General features: G+C 29.9%; 2 protein-coding genes and 1 non-coding gene across 3 annotated transcripts; 2 read left to right on the forward strand and 1 right to left on the reverse strand.

The window, feature by feature from the left end:
- The first annotated feature begins 10,629 nt into the window (after positions 1-10,629).
- On the forward strand, positions 10,630-10,703 carry TRNAI-UAU. Its single transcript has one exon. It is a non-coding gene; the product is annotated as a tRNA-Ile (tRNA).
- A 285-nt stretch (positions 10,704-10,988) lies between these two features.
- Positions 10,989-16,447, forward strand: LOC8262209 (protein IQ-DOMAIN 10). The gene is made up of 6 exons (XM_048379122.1): positions 10,989-11,253; positions 12,407-12,471; positions 12,566-12,769; positions 14,606-14,833; positions 15,767-15,880; positions 15,960-16,447. The coding sequence occupies exons 1-6, from the start codon at positions 11,229-11,231 to the stop codon at positions 16,155-16,157; spliced, it is 834 nt and encodes a 277-aa protein (XP_048235079.1). The 5' UTR covers positions 10,989-11,228; the 3' UTR covers positions 16,158-16,447.
- A 2,324-nt stretch (positions 16,448-18,771) lies between these two features.
- On the reverse strand, positions 18,772-20,472 carry LOC8261446 (transcription factor TCP4). Its single transcript, XM_015719419.3, has 2 exons — positions 19,167-20,472; positions 18,772-19,091 (listed from the first exon to the last, which is right to left on the reverse strand). Exon 1 carries the CDS (start codon positions 20,466-20,468, stop codon positions 19,206-19,208), a length of 1,263 nt encoding a protein of 420 aa, XP_015574905.1. The 5' UTR covers positions 20,469-20,472; the 3' UTR covers positions 18,772-19,091; positions 19,167-19,205.
- Positions 20,473-22,949: the final 2,477 nt, after the last annotated feature.

A 22,949-nucleotide genomic window follows, 5' to 3' on the forward strand; every position in this document is an offset into this window, starting at 1 on the left:
TGATGATCATGAAAAATGTCATTCATAATTCTCTGGAATTCAGATGGTGCATTTTTTAATCCAAATGGCATGACATTCCATTCATAATGACCGAAAGGAACATTAAAACCAGTTTTATAACGATCCTTTTCATCTATTTGGATTTGCCAAAAACCAGATTTCATGTCAAACTTAGAATAAATTTTTGAATCATAAAGTTTTTTCAACAAATCTCTTTCGTTAGGTAAAGGGTATCTAATCCATTCTAAAACTTTATTTAAAGGTTTATAATTTATGACAAGTCTGGGTACACCACGTTCCTTCTCAGCTGCATTATAGACATAGAAAGCAGAGCAGCTCCAAGGAGAACTAGAATTACGAATTAACCCATTTTGTAATAATTCATCTATTTCTTTCTTACAATGATTTTCAAGTTCTGTGTTCATATGTATAGCATGTGATTTTGTTGGTATGTTATTTTCGGAAAATCTTTAACATAAGGTAAAGATATCACATGTTTTTCCTATTCCAAAAGCATTTGGGACAGGTGCACATAAGTCTTTAGTAAAGAGATTCTCGATATCTTTTATTTTGGCTTTTGTCACATCAAGGTCTAACTCTTCTTTAATCTTTAAAGATAAGATTTCTTTGTTTAAAAAAGCGATTTGTTTTTTCTTTTGACTAATAAGATCATTAAAAACGCAATTTTTCTTCAAAACATTTATGTCCTTTTCTTGCTCAGAGAAGATGAATTTAAAACAAATTTCTTTTCCTAATAATCTAGTTTTGATACCGTGTGTGTCAACTGTGAAAGGATAAAGTAATGCTAAAAACGGAGTTCCAAGAATAACAGTAGGAGATAGATTTTTTATTAGAATAAAAGAAGTGTAAAAACACAATCCATCATTACAAATTTTAACTTTAGAAAGTTTATAATTTATTTGCATTCTTGAACCATCGAAGTGATGTAATTTTTCGGTTGTTTTTCAAAAACTGTAGGTACAATTCCTTCTTGTATACAATTTTGGTCTCCGAGAATCAACTAAAGCAATTGTCTCAATTTTAAAATCATTTATAAGAATTCTAACAAAAATAAACCATTTATGAAAATTTACTCTGGTAATATGAGCTAAAAATTCATTAATATGAGAATCATTCGTATTTTCAGAGGACTCAGCAATATCTTTATTTTTCCTATTTAGTTCCAATTTTAAAATTCTTTCTTTGAAATCTAAATTTTCATTTTTTAAATTATTAATTTCTTGTTTTATATTTTTAATTTCTTCTTGTAAATCTTGAATATTAGGTGTAGAATTTCTAGAAGATTTTGAGTCAAATCTTTGAAAAATTTCTTTTAAGTTATAAGGAATAGGTTCAGATTTTTGAATTTCGTTATGCAAAACAATATCTCTTAATTTTAAAAAGTATTTTTCTCTATCAGAAGGGTCATTAATTTTGTCAACTAATTCAAAAAGATCGGAAGGGTTTCTTTTGTTAAAACATTTAAAGTTGAATTACAACAAGGACTGTACAAATTCCAGGACCTTCACATGTTTCCAAAATCAGTGATTTGTAGAAGATGAATCACTTAGAATATTTAAATCATTTTCTTCAAAATCACTTAAATCAGAATTTTCGGGATCTCATCGGATAGTAAAAGATTAAGCATTTGATCTTTAAGTTTATCGGAGATGTCTAATTTATTAATTTTTTCTTTCATCCTACATTGGGATTTAAAATGACCAACACGACCACATTTGTAATGTATGGGAGGACCCTTCTTTTTATTATTTTTATTTTTATTTTGAGAAATATTTTTGGATGAAGAAGGTTTTTGAAAATTCGAAGTATTTTTTCTATAATTTTTATTAGAAGATTTTCTTTTCAGATATTTTTTAGTTTTTGAGGAAGGGGCTTGAATACGTTCATAGCCATATTGAAAACAAAAATCTCCTAACTCCTTTCTAGATTGTGAAAATTTATTTTTAATTTTGGCTTTTAATTTCAAATCAGTACACAAAGCTAAGCCTTCATTATTAATAAAATTAATAATTTCTCCATAGGTTAAAGTATCATAAGGAATAGTATTTCCATAAAAATCTCTAATCCTTGTTCTAACTTTTTCACCGAATAATTTAGGTAAACCAGCAATAAATCTTTCTTTCCAAAAACTATGGTTACAATCAGTTCTAGAGAAAACTTTTGTTAAAAAGACATCTTTGTACCAACGAAAATCTTGAAGTTTAGGACAAGTTAGATTTGAAAGAATTTCAGAAGATCGAATTTGATATTGATTAGGTTCACCAACAAAACATTTTGTAATAGCAAAAAGTAAAGTTGCAACAAAGATCTTCTTCTTCAGTTTGAATAGATGTTTGATTTTCAGTTTCTATAACTATTTTCCTAGCATTTAAAATCCTTGATTTATCTTCTAAGGAGGTGTAATTATCCCACCATCCTTTTAATTGACCCGGTGAAGCGGGATATTAACATCCGAGCTATTTTTTTATCAGTATTATTTACAGATCCGGCTCAGACGGGCATGTGCCATGGTCATTTCTTGTAACATATTTAAAATCCGATATTCAGATGACCATCTAAGTTCCATTCATAAATGTGAATCTCCATCATATTTTGCTTGAGTAAAGCTAACTCTTTCCTCAAACAAGACATCTGGAGGAGTAGGTCTAGGATAATAATGTCTAGTCCTAGGTTTGTCAAAACCTTTATTATGGTATATTTTATTTATTTCAATTTTATCGTTAATAAATTGACTCTCTAAATTTTTAACTTTATTTTGTTCAAGATTATCAGAATTAAGTACACTAACAGAAGGTTTATCTTTCAAGGACAGACTAGCTAATTTTAAATTTATTTGGTTCAAAATATCATCTTTATCATTTAATTTAATTAATTGTTGTTCAGGAATCTCATGGGGTTGAAAAATAGGTTTCATAGGTATACCACCTGGCCTAGGTGCTTGATTATTTAGGCTAGATGTCTCTATCCTATCAAGTTGTGAAGCAATTATTTCCTGATTATGAACATTTATTTTAACTTCTTCTAAAGGTGGATGAACAGAAATAATTTGTTTATTTCCTACGGTTGTAGTCCAAGTTTTAGAAACTCTATCATTTGTAAAAATATTTTTAAAAGGAAATTCTATATTATTATTGTTACAATAAATTTCAAACCAGATAAAAAACGGAACATTTACCTTAACAGAATTCAAATATTCATAAAATTTCTCTTGAATAGTCTCTCTCTCCCCCTTTGAAAAATGATTTTGAAACCATAAAACTTTTTCACGATTTCTTATATGGTAATAATCGGATCGTAAAAAAGGTTTATCTATTTCAAAAGGTGTAAAAATCATATTTAAAGTTGAAAAATTTTCCATAGTTGATCTAGAAGGTGACAAAACAGTTCATCGGAATTTTTATCTTGTTCTATATTAATGTAATCAGTAAAAAGGTTGAGGAATCCTATTTTCAAAATCAACTCCTTGTAAATTTGTATTAGAATTTGGAAAACGTGTTGTGTGTGTGGAAGGTCTAGAATTTTCAAAAGTAGACAATCTAGATGAAGGTACAAAAGTAGGTGAAAAATTTATTTGAACAGAACCATTTGATTGCTCTAAAATTTGTGAAACTCTAGAATTATTTTCTATAGACTGAGGCTTATTAATTTCTTGTAAATCCCAAGTTCCGGCTTGCGATAATTCATTCCATTTTAGTCTTTTGGGGACTTGTATTTTAGAATGTAAAGGATTAGCTTCAAATAAAACCGTTTCATTTCTTGTTAAAGAATGTCTTGCTCTAGGATCTATAGTTGTTAAACATGACATTCTTTACCCAAAATTATGGAAGGATTTACTATCTTTAAAGAAAAATTACCCATTCTTAAATACGAATGATTCTCATATTAATGAATTTTTAGCTCATATTACCAGAGTAAATTTTCATAAATGGTTTATTTTTGTTAGAATTCTTATAAATGATTTTAAAATTGAGACAATTGCTTTAGTTGATTCTGGAGCAGACCAAAATTGTATACAAGAAGGAATTGTACCTACACAGTTTTTTGAAAAAACAACTGAAAAATTACATACTGCTGATGGTTCAAGAATGCAAATAAATTATAAACTTTCTAAAGTTAAAATTTGTAATGATGGATTGTGTTTTTACACTTCTTTTATTCTAATAAAAAATCTATCTGCTACTGTTATTCTTGGAACTCCGTTTTTAGCATTACTTTATCCTTTCACAGTTGACACACACGGTATCAAAACTAGATTATTAGGAAAAGAAATTTGTTTTAAATTCATCTTCTCTGAGCAAGAAAAGGACATAAATGTTTTGAAGAAAAATTGCGTTTTTAATGATCTTATTAGTCAAAAGAAAAAACAAATCGCTTTTTTAAACAAAGAAATCTTATCTTTAAAGATTAAAGAAGAGTTAGACCTTGATGTGACAAAAGCCAAAATAAAAGATATCGAGAATCTCTTTACTAAAGACTTATGTGCACCTGTCCCAAATGCTTTTTGGAATAGGAAAAAACATGTGATATCTTTACCTTATGTTAAAGATTTTTCTGAAAATAACATACCAACAAAATCACATGCTATACATATGAACACAGAACTTGAAAATCATTGTAAGAAAGAAATAGATGAATTATTACAAAATGGGTTAATTCGTAATTCTAGTTCTCCTTGGAGTACGCTCGCTTTCTATGTCTATAATGCAAATTTGAGAAGGAACGTGGTGTACCCAGACTTGTCATAAATTATAAACCTTTAAATAAAGTTTTAGAATGGATTAGATACCCTTTACCTAACGAAAGAGATTTGTTGAAAAAACTTTATGATTCAAAAATTTATTCTAAGTTTGACATGAAATCTGGTTTTTGGCAAATCCAAATAGATGAAAAGGATCGTTATAAAACTGGTTTTAATGTTCCTTTCGGTCATTATGAATGGAATGTCATGCCATTTGGATTAAAAAATGCACCATCTGAATTCCAGAGAATTATGAATGACATTTTCATGATCATCAATCATTTACCATTGTTTACATTGATGATGTGTTAGTCTTTTCAAATTCATTAGCACAACATTTTTCTCATTTGCATAAGTTTTACAATATAATTAAACAAAATGGTTTAGTAGTTTCTGCACCTAAAATGAAACTATGTCAAACAAAAATTAGATTTCTTGGACATGAAATTTTTGAAAATAATGTTTCACCTATTTCAAGAGTTTTGGAATTTACTTCCAAATTTCCCCGATGAAATTAAGGACAAAATCAACTTCAAAGATTTTTGGGATGCCTTAATTATGTATCCGATTTCTTTAAGGATATTAGAATGCTCATAAACCTTTGTTCAATCGTCTTAGAAAAAATCCAAAACCCTGGACCCATGAACACACTCGAGTCGTACAAACTATTAAATGTGAAATTCGTCATTTACCTTATCTATCCATACCACATCCCAATGCCTTTCTCATAGTAGAAACAGATGCCTCTGATTTAGGTTTTGGAGGTATTCTCAAACAGAGGTTACCTGATCAAAATACAGAGTCTTTGGTTAGATTTCACTCTGGAGCATGGAATGAAACCCAATCTAAATACTCTACTATTAAAAAAGAGCTTTTATCAATTGTTTTGTGTATTACAAAATTTGAAGATGATTTAGTTGGAAAACATTTTTTACTACGTATTGATTGTAGTGCTGCAAAAAATATTTTAGAAAAGGATGTTAAAATTTTATTTCAAAACAAGTTTTTGCCGGGATGGCAAGCACTATTAGGAATATTTGATTTTGATATTGAGTATATTAAAGGTTCTTCAAATTCTTTGCCTGATTTTTTGACAAGAGAATTTTTGCAGGGAAATAAATCAAGCTAATTCTTATGGGCACTCCCATAAAGAAAAAATTATCTCCAGCCGATTTTGCGGCTAAAAAGTCTGGACAATCTTCGTTGATTTCTACCAACAGATTTGAAATACTTGACAAAACTCCTTCTACCCCACCTAAACCATCCAACTTTTTACAAACTGTTACAAAACCAGGTTCTTCTAAAACCGAACCACCCAAATATTTCACAAAACCTCAACACCAAATTGTAACTATTCTTGAAAGCGAAATATTCAATGGAAATTTAGAAAATCCTAATTACCAACAGTTATTCCAATACATTTTTCCCTCTGGACAATTCTTCATTCCTGAAAGTTCGTACAAATTAAAAAACTTTTACGAACTTATCCTTTTGGACACTCACTCAATAGAAATTGAACATTCCTTTGATAAAGACGTTCCTGAAAAGATCTCCTATTCAAAATGCAGAATTTTGAAAGTCCTTACCCTAACTGACTGGAACCAAAATCCTTATACTGCCAAAAAATTTTCTGTTACCTTTACACCTCCTTGTTTCAATTATTTTGATTACAAGAAAGCCTGGTACTATACTTTTTATCTTCGAAATTGGAACCATTCCTGGTTCTTTATGTTTCACAAAACCAACTCAAAAACCTTTCCCAATTGGTTTTCTGATTTAAGTGATTTTGAAGAAAATGATTTAAATATTCTAAGTGATTCATCTTCTACAAATACTGATTTTGAAACATGCGAAGGTCCTGGAATTTGTACAGGTCCTTGTTGTAATTCAACTTTAAATGTTTTAACAAAAGAAACCCTTTCTGATCTTTTTCTTATTATAAATAGATGTACATTAGAAGGAAGAAGGCATCACTTGAATGCTTGAACTATCTTCCCTACTATCTCTCTTTGTAAAATCTTCTTTCAATAAAAGTTTAACTCCTGTCTGTTACAAATGTGGTCGTGTTGGTCATTTTAAATCCCAATGTAGGATGAAAGAAAAAATTAATAAATTAGACATCTCTGATAAACTTAAAGATCAAATGCTTAATCTTTTACTATCCGACATGATCCCGAAATTCCGATTTAAGTGATTTTGAAGAAAATGATTTAAATATTCTAAGTGATTCATCTTCTACAAATACTGATTTTGAAACATGTGAAGGTCCTGGAATTTGTACAGGTCCTTGTTGTAATTCAACTTTAAATGTTTTAACAAAAGAAACCCTTTCTGATCTTTTTGAATTAGTTGACAAAATTAATGACCCTTCTGATAGAGAAAAATACTTTTTAAAATTAAGAGATATTGTTTTGCATAACGAAATTCAAAAATCTGAACCTATTCCTTATAACTTAAAAGAAATTTTTCAAAGATTTGACTCAAAATCTTCTAGAAATTCTACACCTAATATTCAAGATTTACAAGAAGAAATTAAAAATATAAAACAAGAAATTAATAATTTAAAAAATGAAAATTTAGATTTCAAAGAAAGAATTTTAAAATTGGAACTAAATAGAAAAATAAAGATATTACTGAGTCCTCCGAAATACGAATGATTCTCATATTAATGAATTTTTAGCTCATATTACCAGAGTAAATTTTCATAAATGGTTTATTTTTGTTAGAATTCTTATAAATGATTTTAAAATTGAGACAATTGCTTTAGTTGATTCTGGAGCAGACCAAAATTGTATACAAGAAGGAATTGTACCTACACAGTTTTTTGAAAAAACAACTGAAAAATTACATACTGCTGATGGTTCAAGAATGCAAATAAATTATAAACTTTCTAAAGTTAAAATTTGTAATGATGGATTGTGTTTTTACACTTCTTTTATTTATCTAATGTCACTAGAAATAAGAGTGTAAAGACTCATAATTATATTTATTTCTTATAATTTTTGTAATTTAAATTTGTTAACCTCACCACTGGCACTATGGATGTTAATAGCCATTTTGTGCATTAGTTTTTGCAATTAGAAGCTTATTACAACAAAATTGGTTACTAAAGATATCCAGAAGCAAGCTCAGTAGTACATAGTTTGACTAATTGTTTTGCCTTTATTTCTAATAAAAACATCTACTTTATAATTAACATTAAAAATATTAATAGAGTTAAAACTTTTAAAATTAAACATGTACTTAATAAATTATTAATATTATTTGTTAGTAGAGTTAATTAATAAATAATTAAATTAATAAAAAATGATGTTGTGATTAATAAAAATAATAAATAATAGCAGTATAGAAATACAATTTGTATAGAAATAAGAGTCTAAAAAATTATAGATAAGATTTTCATATTTAAATGATGATAATTTAAACCACAAAAAATTATTTATAGAACTAACTCAATAATATTAATTTATAAAATTAATTAAGATTCAATATAAATTATTAACAGTTAACTACAGAGTAAATTTATTTTTATATAATTTATTTTCTGAAATAAATTAAAATATTCATCTATATTTTTATAGACTTTTTCTTAGTCTTTGTGACAAACTTTTTTTGTTTCCTATTTAATTAATTTATAAGCATAAATTAAGATTGTGGGTATTCTTTAATTAATTACATCACTTGATAGAAAAAATATAAGCAATATAATATTAAAAATTATGATTATAATGCTGTAATCTAGAACTAGAATAATTTTTGAGCTAAATTTTATTAGAGTTGGTTTTTCTATAGTTAGACTTTACTTAAGTAATTATTAATATTTTTATTAATGAAATTAATTAATAAATAATCTAATTAACTGCCACTCCTGTGTACGTGATGAGCGTTTTCTCTATACCTGCTGGATTGTGCGAGGATATTGAGCATATGACGAATGCCTATTGGTGGAACTCCTCAATTGATAAGAAGTCTGGTATTAGATGGAAGAGTTGGGACTTTCTTTGCAATCATAAATCTATTGGCGGTCTTGGCTTCAAGAAGCTCCATGAATTTAATGGCCCTCCTGGCAGACCAAAGATGGAGGTTATTAAATAACCCATCTTCTCTTGCTGCTCAGGTGATTAAAGCCTGATACTTACCTTCTGGTAGCTTTCTTTATGCAAAGATTGGGGCTAACCCGAGTTTTGCCTAGCGTAGTTTGATGTCGGCTCAAGACATCATTAGGAAAAGTACTCGGTGGAGAGTTGGATGGGTGTCTAGCATCAAGATTGGACAAGATCCTTGGCTCCCAGATCAGGACAATCCATTTATTAAATCAAATCTTCCTGATTCATGGTTGTCTACAACAGTAAATTTTACTTAATAAATTATTGATATTTTTATCAAAAAAATTAATTAATTAATAACCTAATTAACTAAATAATCAATAAAGCAATTTTAATAAATCTATTTGTCTTCTTCATTCATACATTGATATATATTATGATTATATATATATATATATAGTATTACTCATCATGCACGCTACGCGTATAAATTATTATTATAAAAATATAATATATATATTAATTAATAAATTAGTATATAATATAATTAAATAATAAATAATTATACTGATAAAGTATATAATAATAAGTACATATAAATTAATAAATAAATAAAAATAAAATTAAAAGTATCATATCTTTTTTATGACTTTTTATCTTCAATTTTTATAAGAATTTATATTGAATTATTTGAACTGGTGATTCATTAATTTCTTATAAAATTAGGATTAAATTAGATTAATTTTTTAAAAAATTAAATTAATCACATATAGAATTAGAATAAAAATAGTAAGAATATTTTAGTCAGTTCAAAAATTTTTCTTATTCATACTTTTATATACATATGTATCATTCTGAGACATAAATGTTTTTGACATTTATCACTATTTTAATTACACATAGAATATTTGTTTTAACATTTATACCTATTTTTAATACAAGAGATTCAAGTCTATTATTTTAATTTTATAATTTTTTCTATTAATTTATTTATTGATAAATTACATTTTTAATTAAATAATAATTATAATTTAAAAAATAGTATTTTAATTATACTTTTAATATTATATTAACTAATAAATTAGTTTTTAATTAGACAATGATTCTAATTCTAGAAGATAATATTTCAAATTATATTAACTAATAATTTAATTTTCTAATTATATAATAATATTCAAAAACTTAAAAAATAATAATATTCAATTATATTTATAGTATTAATTTATATAATACTAAAAATTAATTAATAAATATCTTTATATTGTTAAACTAATAAAATCTTAAAACATTAAATTTTTATAAAAAGTACGCTTAAAAACATTTAAAATATTATTAATTTTTTAAACTTTAAAAAATTATATAACATTATTATTAAATCTTATCTATAAATTTAATATAATTTATTATTTTATAATTAAAATAATAATAACATTGTGAGACGTGCATGTAAATGATTAGTTATTTTTAAATTATATTATATTTTTAATAAAATAGTAACAATATAATATAACACATAAATAAATGATTAATTATTTTTAAATTATAAAATAATTTCTTCATGAATTAGTAAATCATAATTTTTCTGTTTCTTTCTGAAATTTTTGAAAAGAGAGTCTTACTTTCTATTGTAAAAATTAATTTAAACTGAAATAGTTATAAATTAAAATAGCTCAAACAGTAACAAAAAAATTTTGGGATCCAACCTTATCCAACAACAGTCGACTATTTAATGGTATATATATCATTTCTATTTAACTTATCATGAGAAACCCAAAAGTGGTTTTAATAGTTAGAAGTTTAAAGTTAGTGGCATACTAATAGCAGGGTCCCGTAGCTCAGTTGGTTAGAGCGTTGGTCTTATGAGCCGAAGGTCGCGGGTTCGAGCCCCGCTGGGACCAACTGTTTTTCAAAACATTTTTTGGTTTTCATAATTTCTTTAACTACTGCTATGATAAACACTAACCAACCACTAGATCATGGAGGTCCAAATAGTTTTAGATTAAACAATCCTGGCTTCCTTTACAACACTTGAAAAGAGATGCAAACAAAATAATAATTATTGGATCTGATTAGCAATACTTGGCTTCCTTTACAACACTTGAAAAGAAAATGCAAAGAAAGATATTGGGGTAATAAAATACAAGGTAGGTAAGGTGGTGAGGACAACATCTGATGGCAGGCCTTTCTTGTAGTTGATTGTTGAACTTCCATAAGATCAAACAGCAGCTTCAGTTTAGTTGGGTTGTCGGTTACTGGAGTGTTTTTGGTGAGAAAAGTGTCCATGTAACATGCACATGCACCCTCTCTCTCTCTCTCTCTCTCTCTCTCTCTGTTTGCATCTTTGTATATTACACTCAAATTCTTGTTACTAATACTACCATATACCACGCATCTTCATAAACCACCCACCATTGCTCAAGAACATGTGCCAGTGTTGCTTCTGCTCTGGTATGTCTCTCTCTTCTCATCATCTTCAAAGTTGATTGCCTAGGAAGATTATGTATAGATGAAAAGTTTAGAAATGCAAGAATTCTATTTGATTGAATTTTATTTAGTTAATAATTCTCATGTTTGAAGAGATCATATTGGTAGATTCCATTCTTTCTACTTTTCTCTTTTTTTTTTCTTTTTTTTTTTTATATATATATATATAAAAAATGGCATGATTTTACAAGAACTCAAATTTCTAAGAACCCCACTTAAAGTAAGCTCCATTTTAGAAATAGGTAAAATAAGAAAGTGAACGTGTTAATTTTACTTTTCTTTATATGTAAGAATTAAAATTAAATGAATTTAAAACATGAATTCTAAACCATGAAACCATAATATCAATTGGATTGGGTTAGTAAATAATGAGTTGATAAATCTTTTTTCACATGATTTGTTTCAAATAAGGCCATTAATATTTCACTTGTGGGTAATCTCTAATTATTATGTATCAAAATTAAATTTTGTTAATTTTATAAATATTAATTACAAACTATTCAATGTTGTTGAATTATATGAACCCATTTGAGGTAGTGATGTTTGTTTATCTTTTCTTTATTATTTTTAATTTCTATTAAAATCTTTATGTAGAAGGCTAGGCGTTTTTCATTGAAATCAAAGAAGGTTTAGGTGGTTTTTCTTTGATCAAAGAAGGCTCAGGTGTTGAACCATTAGAATACTTTGATTTTGTTTCATGAAGCAAATTTGTGCATTCATATGGTTAATTTGTAAACCTTTAGAGCTAAATTTTGTGTGTTGATGGTGCTATAATTCAAGTTGTGATTGGGTCAGTAATTTGTTTATGGCAAACTTTTGTATGGCTAATGAATAAATGATAGGGGAGAAAGCTTACCTTTATTAAAAGACCATAATCATGGTTCAGAGTACCCAAAATGTTTGGAAAAGCTTTAGCATACTTGCAATAAAGAGCTTCCACTTTCAGTATTGCATCTGTTTTGACCCAGTTATTAGGTGACCTAATACACCTTCATCCTGCCTTAAAACATGAAACAACATCTGATCAGTGTGCACAATTTTCCTTGTGGCATGTTTATCTTTTTATTGGCCACTACACTAAACATCAGCATCTTGATCTATACAAAAATGGGTTCAGGAGATTGGTTCAGGTCAATAATTTGCCTGAGAAAAGCAAAGGAAGATAGGTCCAAAAAAGTAAAGGTACATACAGATTCCTTGTAAGATTGAGCAATCCTGAAGCATTACTACTTTCCTTTTCTTTAGTACATTTTACTCTGTGACCTAAATCCTACAGGTACATTCAACTACCGAAAAGTCGAATGGGTGTGAGGGAAGTTCCAGTACTCATATAGAGCCAGATAGTCCTGGGAATGGAGAGATACAAAGAAATAATGGTGTTCCTGCGAACGAAGAGAGACAAAGAAGCAATGGTGTTCCTGGAATGTCAGCAGAATATAAAGCGGCTATCAGGATTCAAACTGCTTTTCGAACATATATGGTATATATTTCATCAGTTGTACTATGAGTTGAACTAGTTGTCTAATGGTATATTTGCAAATAGTAAGTTAAAGTATTTATTAAACCGTCGTTATAATTATTTTAATTATAAAATTAGATTAATAAAAAAATTTAATAAAATTTTTAATATTGAATTCTATTTATAATATCTTAAAAATAACAACAAATCAAATATTTTTAAATATTTTTTTAATTTTTTAATATTTTAAAATTTTATTAATATAATAATATAAAAATATTTATTAAGTTATTTTCGTATTATATAATTAATATTATATTTGATATTATCATTTTCTAGAATTAGAAATATAATTAAAAATTAAGTTATTAGTCAATAACATTATAATTTAAAATGTTAGTTTCTAGAATTAGAATTATTATCAAATTTAAAAAGTAATTTATTAGTTAATATAGTATTAAATATAATTAATATATTATTTTTCATGATAGAATTAGTATTGTTATCTAATCAAAAATTAATTTATTTAATATTAAAATATAATTAATTTTTTAGGATTAGAATTATTATTTATTAATAAATTAATAGAAAAATTATACAAATTATATATAAACTTGAATTTTATGTATCAAAAATAATTATGTATATTAAAATAAAAATCTTATATGTCAAAGCATAAATATAAATGTTAAAAAAAATTATATTTCAAAAATTAATATATATAAATTTGTATATAAGAATATTAAACTGAAATTTATAAGTGATAGAATATAAATAAAAATCACTTAGATTAAAAGTCGTAGGTAACTAGACTAGTAGAGTAAAACCTACACTATGGATGAAAGACCATTTATAGGGCCCAAACCTAATATTATAGCTAAGGGCAATATAGAAATTTCATAAAGAAAACATAAAAATCCTAATATGGAAAAGATACATTTTCTCCATCATTCTCTAATTTTTGTTAAATAAATAACTTTCCTATCGCTAGCTTGTCTCAAACCTTCTCGAAATCTACCGGATCCATCAATAAGAAATTTCAGTACCTGAGGATTGATGTAATCTTTGAACTAGGATTAGTTAATTTTGCTTAGAAAATGCGGTTAAGATAATAAGTAGAAAAACATTAATACAATGTTTTTTTTTTTTTTTTTTTTTTTTTTTTTTTAAAACTGATTATTACAAATCCAAATGGCAAAAGGAGAACAGAAAAAAGTAAAAAAGATAGGGAAAAGTATGGAAAATATCCTATGCTATGATGCTTTTGCACTTTTAAGGGATTGTAATTTTTTTTATTCTTTTCATGATAAAAAAATATTGTGTGATTTAATTTTTTAAAATTTTTACTACCTTACAAATTAATATCTTTAAATCTATATGATTTAATATTACTATAATACTTATTTTTAATAATAAAATCACTTATTAAGTGATTTAGCATATAACTAATTATATTGAATTACGAAATTAATATATATATTTTTTATTTTATTAGAAATAAGATAAAATAATTTTTAAAATAAAATTATAATATTTAATAATAAACTACAAAACAAATTTATTATTATAAATAAAAATTATACTAATATTAAATTATAAAAATCTAAAAATATTAATGTGTAAGAAAGTAAAATGTAAGAAAATTAAATCACATAGTATTTATTTTGTCAAAAAAAAAACTGTCGTCCTTTAAGTGTAAAAATATCTAACTATAGAGTATATTTTTGTAATTTTTCAAGAAAATATTAGGCTATTATGCATTTATTTAATTTAATGGCCTTCTCATTTTCCAGAATTCTAGCTCATAATAGAATTTTGCATAAGAACAGTTTGCTATGATAACATTTTTCTTTTCAGGCAAGAAAATCACTGCGACGGCTGAAAGGGGCAGTAAGATTTAATGTATTGGTTCAAGGCAATGATACTCAAAAACAAGCCTCAAGCACATTGAGTCATATACATTCATGGAGCTATATACAAGCTCAGATTAAGGCTCGCCGGCACCATATGGTCACGGACGGCCGGATTAAGCAGAAGAAGCTAGAAAATCAGTTAAAACTTGAGGCCAAGCTACAAGAGTTGGAGGTACTAATAACTGTTGTCTACTTGATATTATAGCTTCCATTATCTACTTTATTAAAAATATAGTAGCAGGTTGTAGCCCGGAATAATTTAGAAAAAGATTTCAGAAAAAATTATTTATTTTTAAATTTGTTAATTATCCCATAATCTTAGTATGGGATAATTTAGATATTATTATATAAGTATATATATATATATATATATATATAAAAGATTCCAGGTTTCGACTTTCCCAATCTTTTTATTGCACTGAAGTCCTTTCTTTAATTAGTGAAAACATCATCAGGGATTAATAACTATTTTCAGATGTTAGATTGATTAATGTTATAGGTAAAAAAGCCTCAGATTTGTAGGAAACTGTGCTCCTTTAGTTAGTGCATAATAATGACAAAATAATAATAACAATAATAATAGGCAATGAGTGTGTAAGAAAAGAATCAATAATTATGGCCCATATGGTATGGACTAGTAGCTATTTGGCTACATTGCTCTTCATACAAGTGGGAGATGTCCTCTAGCAGTTAACTGGCAATGCTTTTATTTTCCTCACAGTGCAAAGTTGTAATCTTTGTCTTCCTTCACATCCATCATCGCTGTCCCTGCCACTAATGGTAATAAAATATAGTGGGGTTGCCCCAAATTAAAACGAGAGATGGCATTGGTGGTGGCCTGCAAGTTCAGCCAAGTTCTCGGTTTGCCAGATTTTCTACAAACTATAGTTAAAGGAGTTGCACATGGTAGTGGGCCTATGCTTGAAAGGGATTTTATAGAGGAATACATTTTGATTTTACATATTCATAGTTTGCTGCTGTTAGCCTATGCCTTTATCAGTATTAAGCTTTTGGGACTAGGGTAGAACAAGAAAGATTTTAGATGCATGAAGTAAAAACTTCTTTGGATAAGTCTTACTGGGGTAGTTTTGACTTGCTTGCATAGGTGGAGTGGAATGGCGGCTCTGATACCATGGAAGAAATCCTTTGTAGGATCCAACAGAGAGAAGAAGCAGCAGTAAAGCGTGAACGAGCAATGGCGTATGCCTTTTCTCATCAGGTCCGGTGACTCAGAATTATTTGAATTTTTGCATAGCATACCTTATAGTTCACTGTAAATTAGTGCCTTGTATTTGCAGTGGAGAGCAAATCCTACCCAGTATCTAGGCCAGGCTTATTACAGTATTGGCAAGGAAAATTGGGGCTGGAGCTGGAAGGAGCGCTGGATTGCTGCTCGCCCATGGGAGATTCGGGTTCACGCTCAGCCTAGTTACCCAAAGAAAGGCCACAGTACGCAAGCGAGCAAATCAGAGATGAAAGTAACAATCCGCCCTTAGCCTACTTCATCAAATGGGAAGGAAGGTGCTAAAACCAAAAAATCCTCCGACGGAATGATCATCAAGCTGTTAACGAAGCTACTGTTGCAGCAGCAACGATTCCGAGTGCACAGTTTATAGGTTACCAAATACGAACATTCTCATAAGACTTTTATATCTTGTGTTCTGCTTTTGTCCATTTGAGACTGGTTTCAGTTTGGCGTGCAGTGTGTAAAATAAGGCAGCAGACCTGTTACATGGCTTGATTTGATTATAATTATCTATTGCAAATCATGTTAAAAGCATTGCAATATCTTTCTAAGTAGATATTACAAGTTTGAGCCTTGGTGCTTTCGTGTAATCAGAGGGTCAAAGTCGAGTCATGGAGCACCATAACCACAGCAGAAAAGAGTTCTATTTTTCTTTTTCTTTTTTGTTTTATAAATGCTACCTTAGCATTTTTTTAATCCTAAAATGGACTTAACTAAAGATGTTTAATCATATACAATGACCCAACTCAGTAGTTTCTGTATTATGAATAAACTATCATCAATACTTCATTATTATATAGCTAAAAGCCAAGAACAATCTACATCCCAACAAGATCCAGCATCCCTAAACCTATTGAACTCTGCATTTCTCTGCAGCAATAATACTATTTTAAGCATATACTGATATCCATATTCAACTCATGCGCATCGGTAACTATGCCGGCCTGTTATTATATTCATTTTACAGAGAAAGAAGAGGACAGAAATCAAGAAGCTGCTAAAAATTAGTGTTATATTTCTCCTGTTCCCTAAGTTGAAGCTCAACTTTCCAGGGGGTTAATCAAACTGCTGTATTATCTAAATATATGATATTTTTATTTTGGGCTTTTAGGAAGGTATAAAGAAGTAGCAGCCAGCATAAAAGCAAACACAATGTCACCTTCTAAAATTGAAGCCATGTATTGCACTTTTAAAATGGGAGCGATTTTCTTTCCAGCTAGACTGAATGGGAGAGATTTTTTGTGGAGGATTGATATTTATAGGGTATTGATGGGTGGGGCCAAATAAAGAAAAAAAAAAAAAGAAGGAAAAAAGACGTGGCAATGTACCATAATGGTATGCATCTGTGCATTCTTCCATATAATTGAGCGTTGGTTCTCTCCTGCAGATGAAGTACAGTTATCATTAGCCCCACTTGGTTGTGTCTACCTGCACTTCTAATTTTATCTAAACTTATTCATTAGACTATTCAGGAGACTAATTCCTTAATCTTAATTAATTATAATAATGAATTTCATAATTTAATTATATAAGTTCGCAGAAGCATCGAATTAAATTTTGAACTGATCATCCGCCAAACGAAAGATCACAAAGTGGAAATTGCACATAATTCATAAACTAAATCCCCTTTACTAGAGGGGAGTGTTTTTCTTTTAATTATGTAAAGCCCCTTGGTAGTTAGCATTAACTAACTTTTGACAATAGCTTAATCAATTCTAGTCAAGTACTTGAATAGGATTTTAACTACCCGTTATGAGAGTACCTGATCCGAATCCAACACACTACCACAATCACAGACATGACCTTCAGATTCCTTCACTACTTGCTGATCTTAATGTAAAAGCAACCTGCGGCACTTGTTTCCCAAGTCCCATCCCTCTACATATCTAAGGGCTTGTTTGGATTACTCATTGTTATTTGTTGGTGGCTGGTGGTTAAGAAGGCAGAGTACTAGACCAAATTGAAGAGCAGCTCCCCAATAGCTAAAAACCTATTTCACCATGAGGTTTAACATGGTATCTGAATTGGCAAAATTTTTAAACCAAACAAACCCTTGCATGTTCTAATATAAACTCTATAAGAGAAATCGATTTCTTTTCCTAATTTTGGAAGATTTTTTTGTTTCTAACTAGACAATATTTCTGCAATAAATTTTGGACAAAAAGATGAAAAGAAAACAAATGGGTTTTTATAATCCATCTTTGTTTTGCGTTACCTTCTATAGTTGAGCTATCTAAAGCCATACCAAATAAACTAACAAAACTAGGATAATTATCATCCAAATTCTTCAAATTGCTTTTACAGCAGCCATTCTAATACACAACGAACAGCTTCTACTGTTGATAGAAAATGACTGGTGGATTAGATGCTCCCACAAATCAAGCAATGATGGAGATGTTAAACATGGGTTAAGCTTTCAATTCCTTTTGCAGAATTTAGTAAGTTGTTGATACAAGAAAAAAGAAAAAGAAATCAGTAAAAGCAACAAACAAAAAACAATCATATTTTTTAGGAACTCTCCTTTCATATCTAAATGAGAAAAAAAAGGCAAAGAAAACAAAAATTAAGATTGACCATTTCTAAACAGAGGAAAAGACCCAGTTTTTGGTTTTGATTAATAAGAAAGCAACAATCAGGATCAAATCAAGGTAAGAAGATAGAGCTACAATGTTTCTATATTTGCTGATATGAGAACTGCCTTGTTTTGTGTTAAAAGTTCTTAAAAGTAAAGGCAGACTATGCCTACCAGGTCTGCTCTAACAAGGGAAAAAAATAAGAACATGTTTCATTAGAACCAAACTAGTTCTGCTTTCTATCAGTTGACCCCAAAATTGGACAAGAAAAATATCAGAAAAGGAACATCATAACCACACAAAAGAGTATTAGCAAACATAATAATAATAGTCAATTCAAACACATATCAAAGAAAGTCTAGCTTTGAAAGCTTACTCAAACATGGAAATGAAACAAGAACTTGGAACGTCTAATAGCAAATGAAAGTAAAGCTTAAACTGAACAAACCCGGAATCGAAAAACCTGAATTATCCATACTCAGATCTTTCTCTTCCAGTGATAACTTTTTACCATTGAATCATCTTATAATTGGACAAAATCTCTCCTCCAAACTCTTCTTGAATCCATATGTTGGTCTCCTAGCAGAAGACAGTGAGTAAATAAGCCCTCCCTGCATATACAATTCAGAGAATTCAGTGAAGGAAGAAGAATCTCGAAATAGAGAAGTGGGTGTTAAGAGTAGAACCTATAACTAGAGGTGAGAGTGTTGGGTCCTATTGATCAATCAATGGCGAGAATCAGAGGAAACAGAGGACGGCTTGTTGTGAATGCCATCATGCTCCTCTTCTTCGCCTTGAATACGTGCTGGAACACGAAATCCAGAGATTCCACCGAATGATTGTTGGTGATGATGATGAAGTTGTGAGATTTGGGTGTGATGATGATGATGATGATCGGCTCCTGGATCTATCCAAGCACGAATAGAAGGCATGTTACTGGACTGAAGGGGTCCCCTCTGAGAAAGAAACTGGTTGCTTTGGCCGAATAACGGCTGCAAAAGTGGTGTTGGCGACACCGTTTGCGGCAGTATCGGGTTGAAGATAAATCCTCCACCTCGACTGCCACTTGTTCCACCACTCCCAGTATCAGTTGCATCAACAGCAGCAGCAGCAGCATTCCAGGCAATCATTCTCTGGAATCTGGCGATATCTGCTGAGTGGTTCTGGTGGTGCTCAGACCACCCAGCAGACGACCCATCGAATCCGAAATGATGGGCGGCAGTTCCAGATGATAACAAGACTTGCTGTTCGTTTTGAGCATGGCCATGATGATGATGCTGTTGCTGTAAAAGAATTGGTTCTTGAAATGAGTGCAGTGACAAGCGCAGATCTTGGTTTTGGCTACTTGTTCTCGATAGCAAATCCGGCGGGTAGCTCTGAAACTGTGTTGTCTCTGCTGTTGCACCCATTGGGAAAAATGACTTTATTGTATCTGCAATCGCATCTGAGTCCAATGATGGCGGCAAAAAACTCGAACTGTTGTTCGGATTTTCTGCTAAATGTTGCTGCTGCTCTATTCCTTGAACATCTGCTGCTGTTGTCGTCGTTGTTGCAGTTGCTGCAGGTGTTTTTGTATTACCGCCAATAGCGTCAAGATTATTTTCCACGGGAAGTTGATAGTCTCTCTCGTCACCTATCTGAGTGCTGTCTTTAGCGACAGCAGTAGTTGGATTCCAGGCGGGAAGCTCCTCGAGCTCATCTATGGCAGCCTTGGCTTTCTTGATTAGCCAGTCTACAGCTTTGCTGGGACGGTCATAACCAAGGCGATCTTGAACATCATAGAACTGGATTGCAGTGTGGGCTGAGAGCCGTACACGCCGGTCTCTGGGTCCTTTTGCTGTGCAGACTTTGCTGTGACGATCTTTTCTTCCGGTTGAGCGGACAATGTGGCCTCCTTGAACCTCCACTATCTCGCCTACTGTGTTTCTTGTCCCCAATCTTGACGATCTTGCTGGTTGCTGTTGGTGTTGGCGTTGGCTCTCTCCCATTTTTCTTGCATATTCGAAGCCCTGCTCCTGGATGATTGAAGTAGAAGAAGAAGAAGAGAAGTGAGAGCGTTTCTTGGGTGGGTGTAAAGGGATTTGTAGCTGTTGTAAATCCAATCTTTGATATAAATGCTGGCTTTGTTCTTGTTGAGGCTGTGTAGTTTGGAGATATTGATGGTGAACAATAAAGGGTAATTCTTGATGGTAGTAATGGTCTGGTTGTTTTGGTTGTTCTTCTCCTTCTCCTTCCCCTTCTCCTTCTTGTGCATGTCTTGAATTTACAACTATCTCTTGATGTTGATGCTGATAATGGTGAAGGTGATGTTGGTGAAGATGGTGATTCCTTTGAGGATCCAGACTCTGGCCCTTGTGCTTTTTCTGTTCCAGCTTTTAATGGAGGGCAAGGGCAGCACTTTTCTTTACTAGTTGGTGCTTTCTTTACTACTCTGTCTTTGCCTCTGCTTCTTCTTAATCTCTTCTTGTTGCTTGTGCAACTGCTGCAACCACTGTGATACCTCCTTCTGTTGTTGCTGCTGCCCCTTCCAAAAGCCTCTGCCATTCAATATTGCCACTTCCATCACATTCACTCCCACCACTAAAAACTGAAAACCAAGCCAGAACACCTTCTAACTCTATTTGCAGGCTAACCCATCTCTTTTTTTCCCTACTCTCTGTATTCTATACTGAGCTATTGGTAATTGGGCCTCTCTTTTATGTACTACTATGCACAAATATAAATATTTGCACAGAGAAATACCCACTAGACCTAGAAAAACCCAGAACTGACTATTGACACCAAATTTCTAAAAAGTGGTCACGTAGGGAAATTTCCTGCACAACTTTCATATTTTTTTAGAGAGAGAGAAGGAAGAAAAGAAAAGAAGGTGGGGATTGTGCTAGAGACCAGTAAATATAGGGAAGAGGAATTCTTGCTTTGACCTATAAGAGCTGTTGATGATGATGATGATGGTAATGATGATGATGATGGCAGTGGAAAGGATAGCAGTGTTTGGTCAGAAAAGAGATTAAAGATCTTGTGATCTCATCACTATTGCCTCTGCTATACCTGCTGCTGCTGTTCTTTGTACTATTACTATTACTCTACATACATATACACAAGAAAAGAAAACACCAACCAAACACTACCTTGGCCCTTCTCATTCAATTAAGGCTCCAACTTTGAACTTTAACCCCTCTCCCCATTCCTTCTTTCTTTTTCTAGAGCATCCCTTTTCTTTCTTTCTTTCTTTTTCTTTCTCTTTCTCTGTCTCTCATTCAGTTCTTTTAAGATTTTTTACTACTCAGTTACAAATTAGAATTAAAATAGCTGCTATAGTTTTTGAGAGAAAGAGATGCTCTGATGGATTGGATCCTTTACATGCCACCACCACACCTTTTGAAAGTGACTCTCTTCAGCTTTTTCTCTCTGCCCTTAAACTATCCACTTATTTCTCTATTGCTTCAGTTAAAGAAAGAAACAGCATCATCATCGTCATCTTTCTTTCCCTTAATTTCCTTCTCCCAACCCAACCCATCTTTTTCTTGTTTGTTGGATTTATATGTACATGGCATCTTAAGGGTCTGTCCTTTTACTAATTTTCTTCTTTTCAGGAGTATGAATTTTTTTGATTAATTAATGAAAAGAAATTGATGTAATTAGTCACTAATTAATTTTTAGGATAACACAAATTAAACCCACTAAAGTAATAGCAAACCTCATAAAACTTTAGAATATTGTAGCTCTTCTGCTTTGGGACTGCTTTTCAAAACACAATTAATTTTTATTATTTTGAATTTAGGAATTATTTTTTAAGAAGTCTGATTATTAAATATTTTTTAGACAACTTATTTAACAAAAGTAGCTTATAAAAAGATTAAACATTTTCTAAATTTATTATTTTAATGTTTAACTGAATTTCAAACAACTTTAACATCCTTAGTTTCTACATTTTTTTAGGGAACTTAGTTTCGACTTCGTTACTATATATTTTAACTAGACATTATCCCGCAGATTATGCGGATTAATAAAATAATTTTAATTTAACATTTAAAATTTAAGTAATTAATTTATATAATTATAATTATATGAAATTAGGATGGTTTTAAAATCCATTTTTATAATAAAACCAAACAAAAATATTTACAATAAAATTAACTTTAGTTAAATTATTTGAAATTATAATATAGTATTATTTATTTATTTTTTAAATAAAACTCGATCACTTTATATTTTATATTGTCATTGAATAATTTCTGAAAACTTTACAACTTTTATATATATATATATATATATATATATATATCCATTTTTACAATAAAACCAAATAAAAATATTTACAATAAAATTAACTTTAGTTAAATTATTTGAAATTATAATATAGTATTATTTATTCGTTTTTTAAATAAAACTCAATCACTTTATATTTTATATTGTCATTGAATAATTTCTGAAATTTTACAACTTTTATATATATATATATATAT

Source organism: Ricinus communis, chromosome 9, assembly GCF_019578655.1.
Source record: "Ricinus communis isolate WT05 ecotype wild-type chromosome 9, ASM1957865v1, whole genome shotgun sequence".
Classification (NCBI taxonomy): Eukaryota; Viridiplantae; Streptophyta; class Magnoliopsida; order Malpighiales; family Euphorbiaceae; genus Ricinus; species Ricinus communis.

Excerpts from the sequence above, each read along its gene's own strand:
- LOC8262209 (XM_048379122.1), top strand. The coding sequence starts at position 11,229 with ATGTGCCAGTGTTGCTTCTGCTCTG. Across the intron at positions 14,834-15,766 it reads CCAAGCTACAAGAGTTGGAG|GTGGAGTGGAATGGCGGCTC; the intron begins GTACTAATAACT and ends TTGCTTGCATAG. Across the intron at positions 15,881-15,959 it reads CGTATGCCTTTTCTCATCAG|TGGAGAGCAAATCCTACCCA; the intron begins GTCCGGTGACTC and ends TTGTATTTGCAG.
- LOC8261446 (XM_015719419.3), bottom strand. The coding sequence starts at position 20,468 with ATGGGAGAGAGCCAACGCCAACACCAACAGCAACCAGCAAGATCGTCA.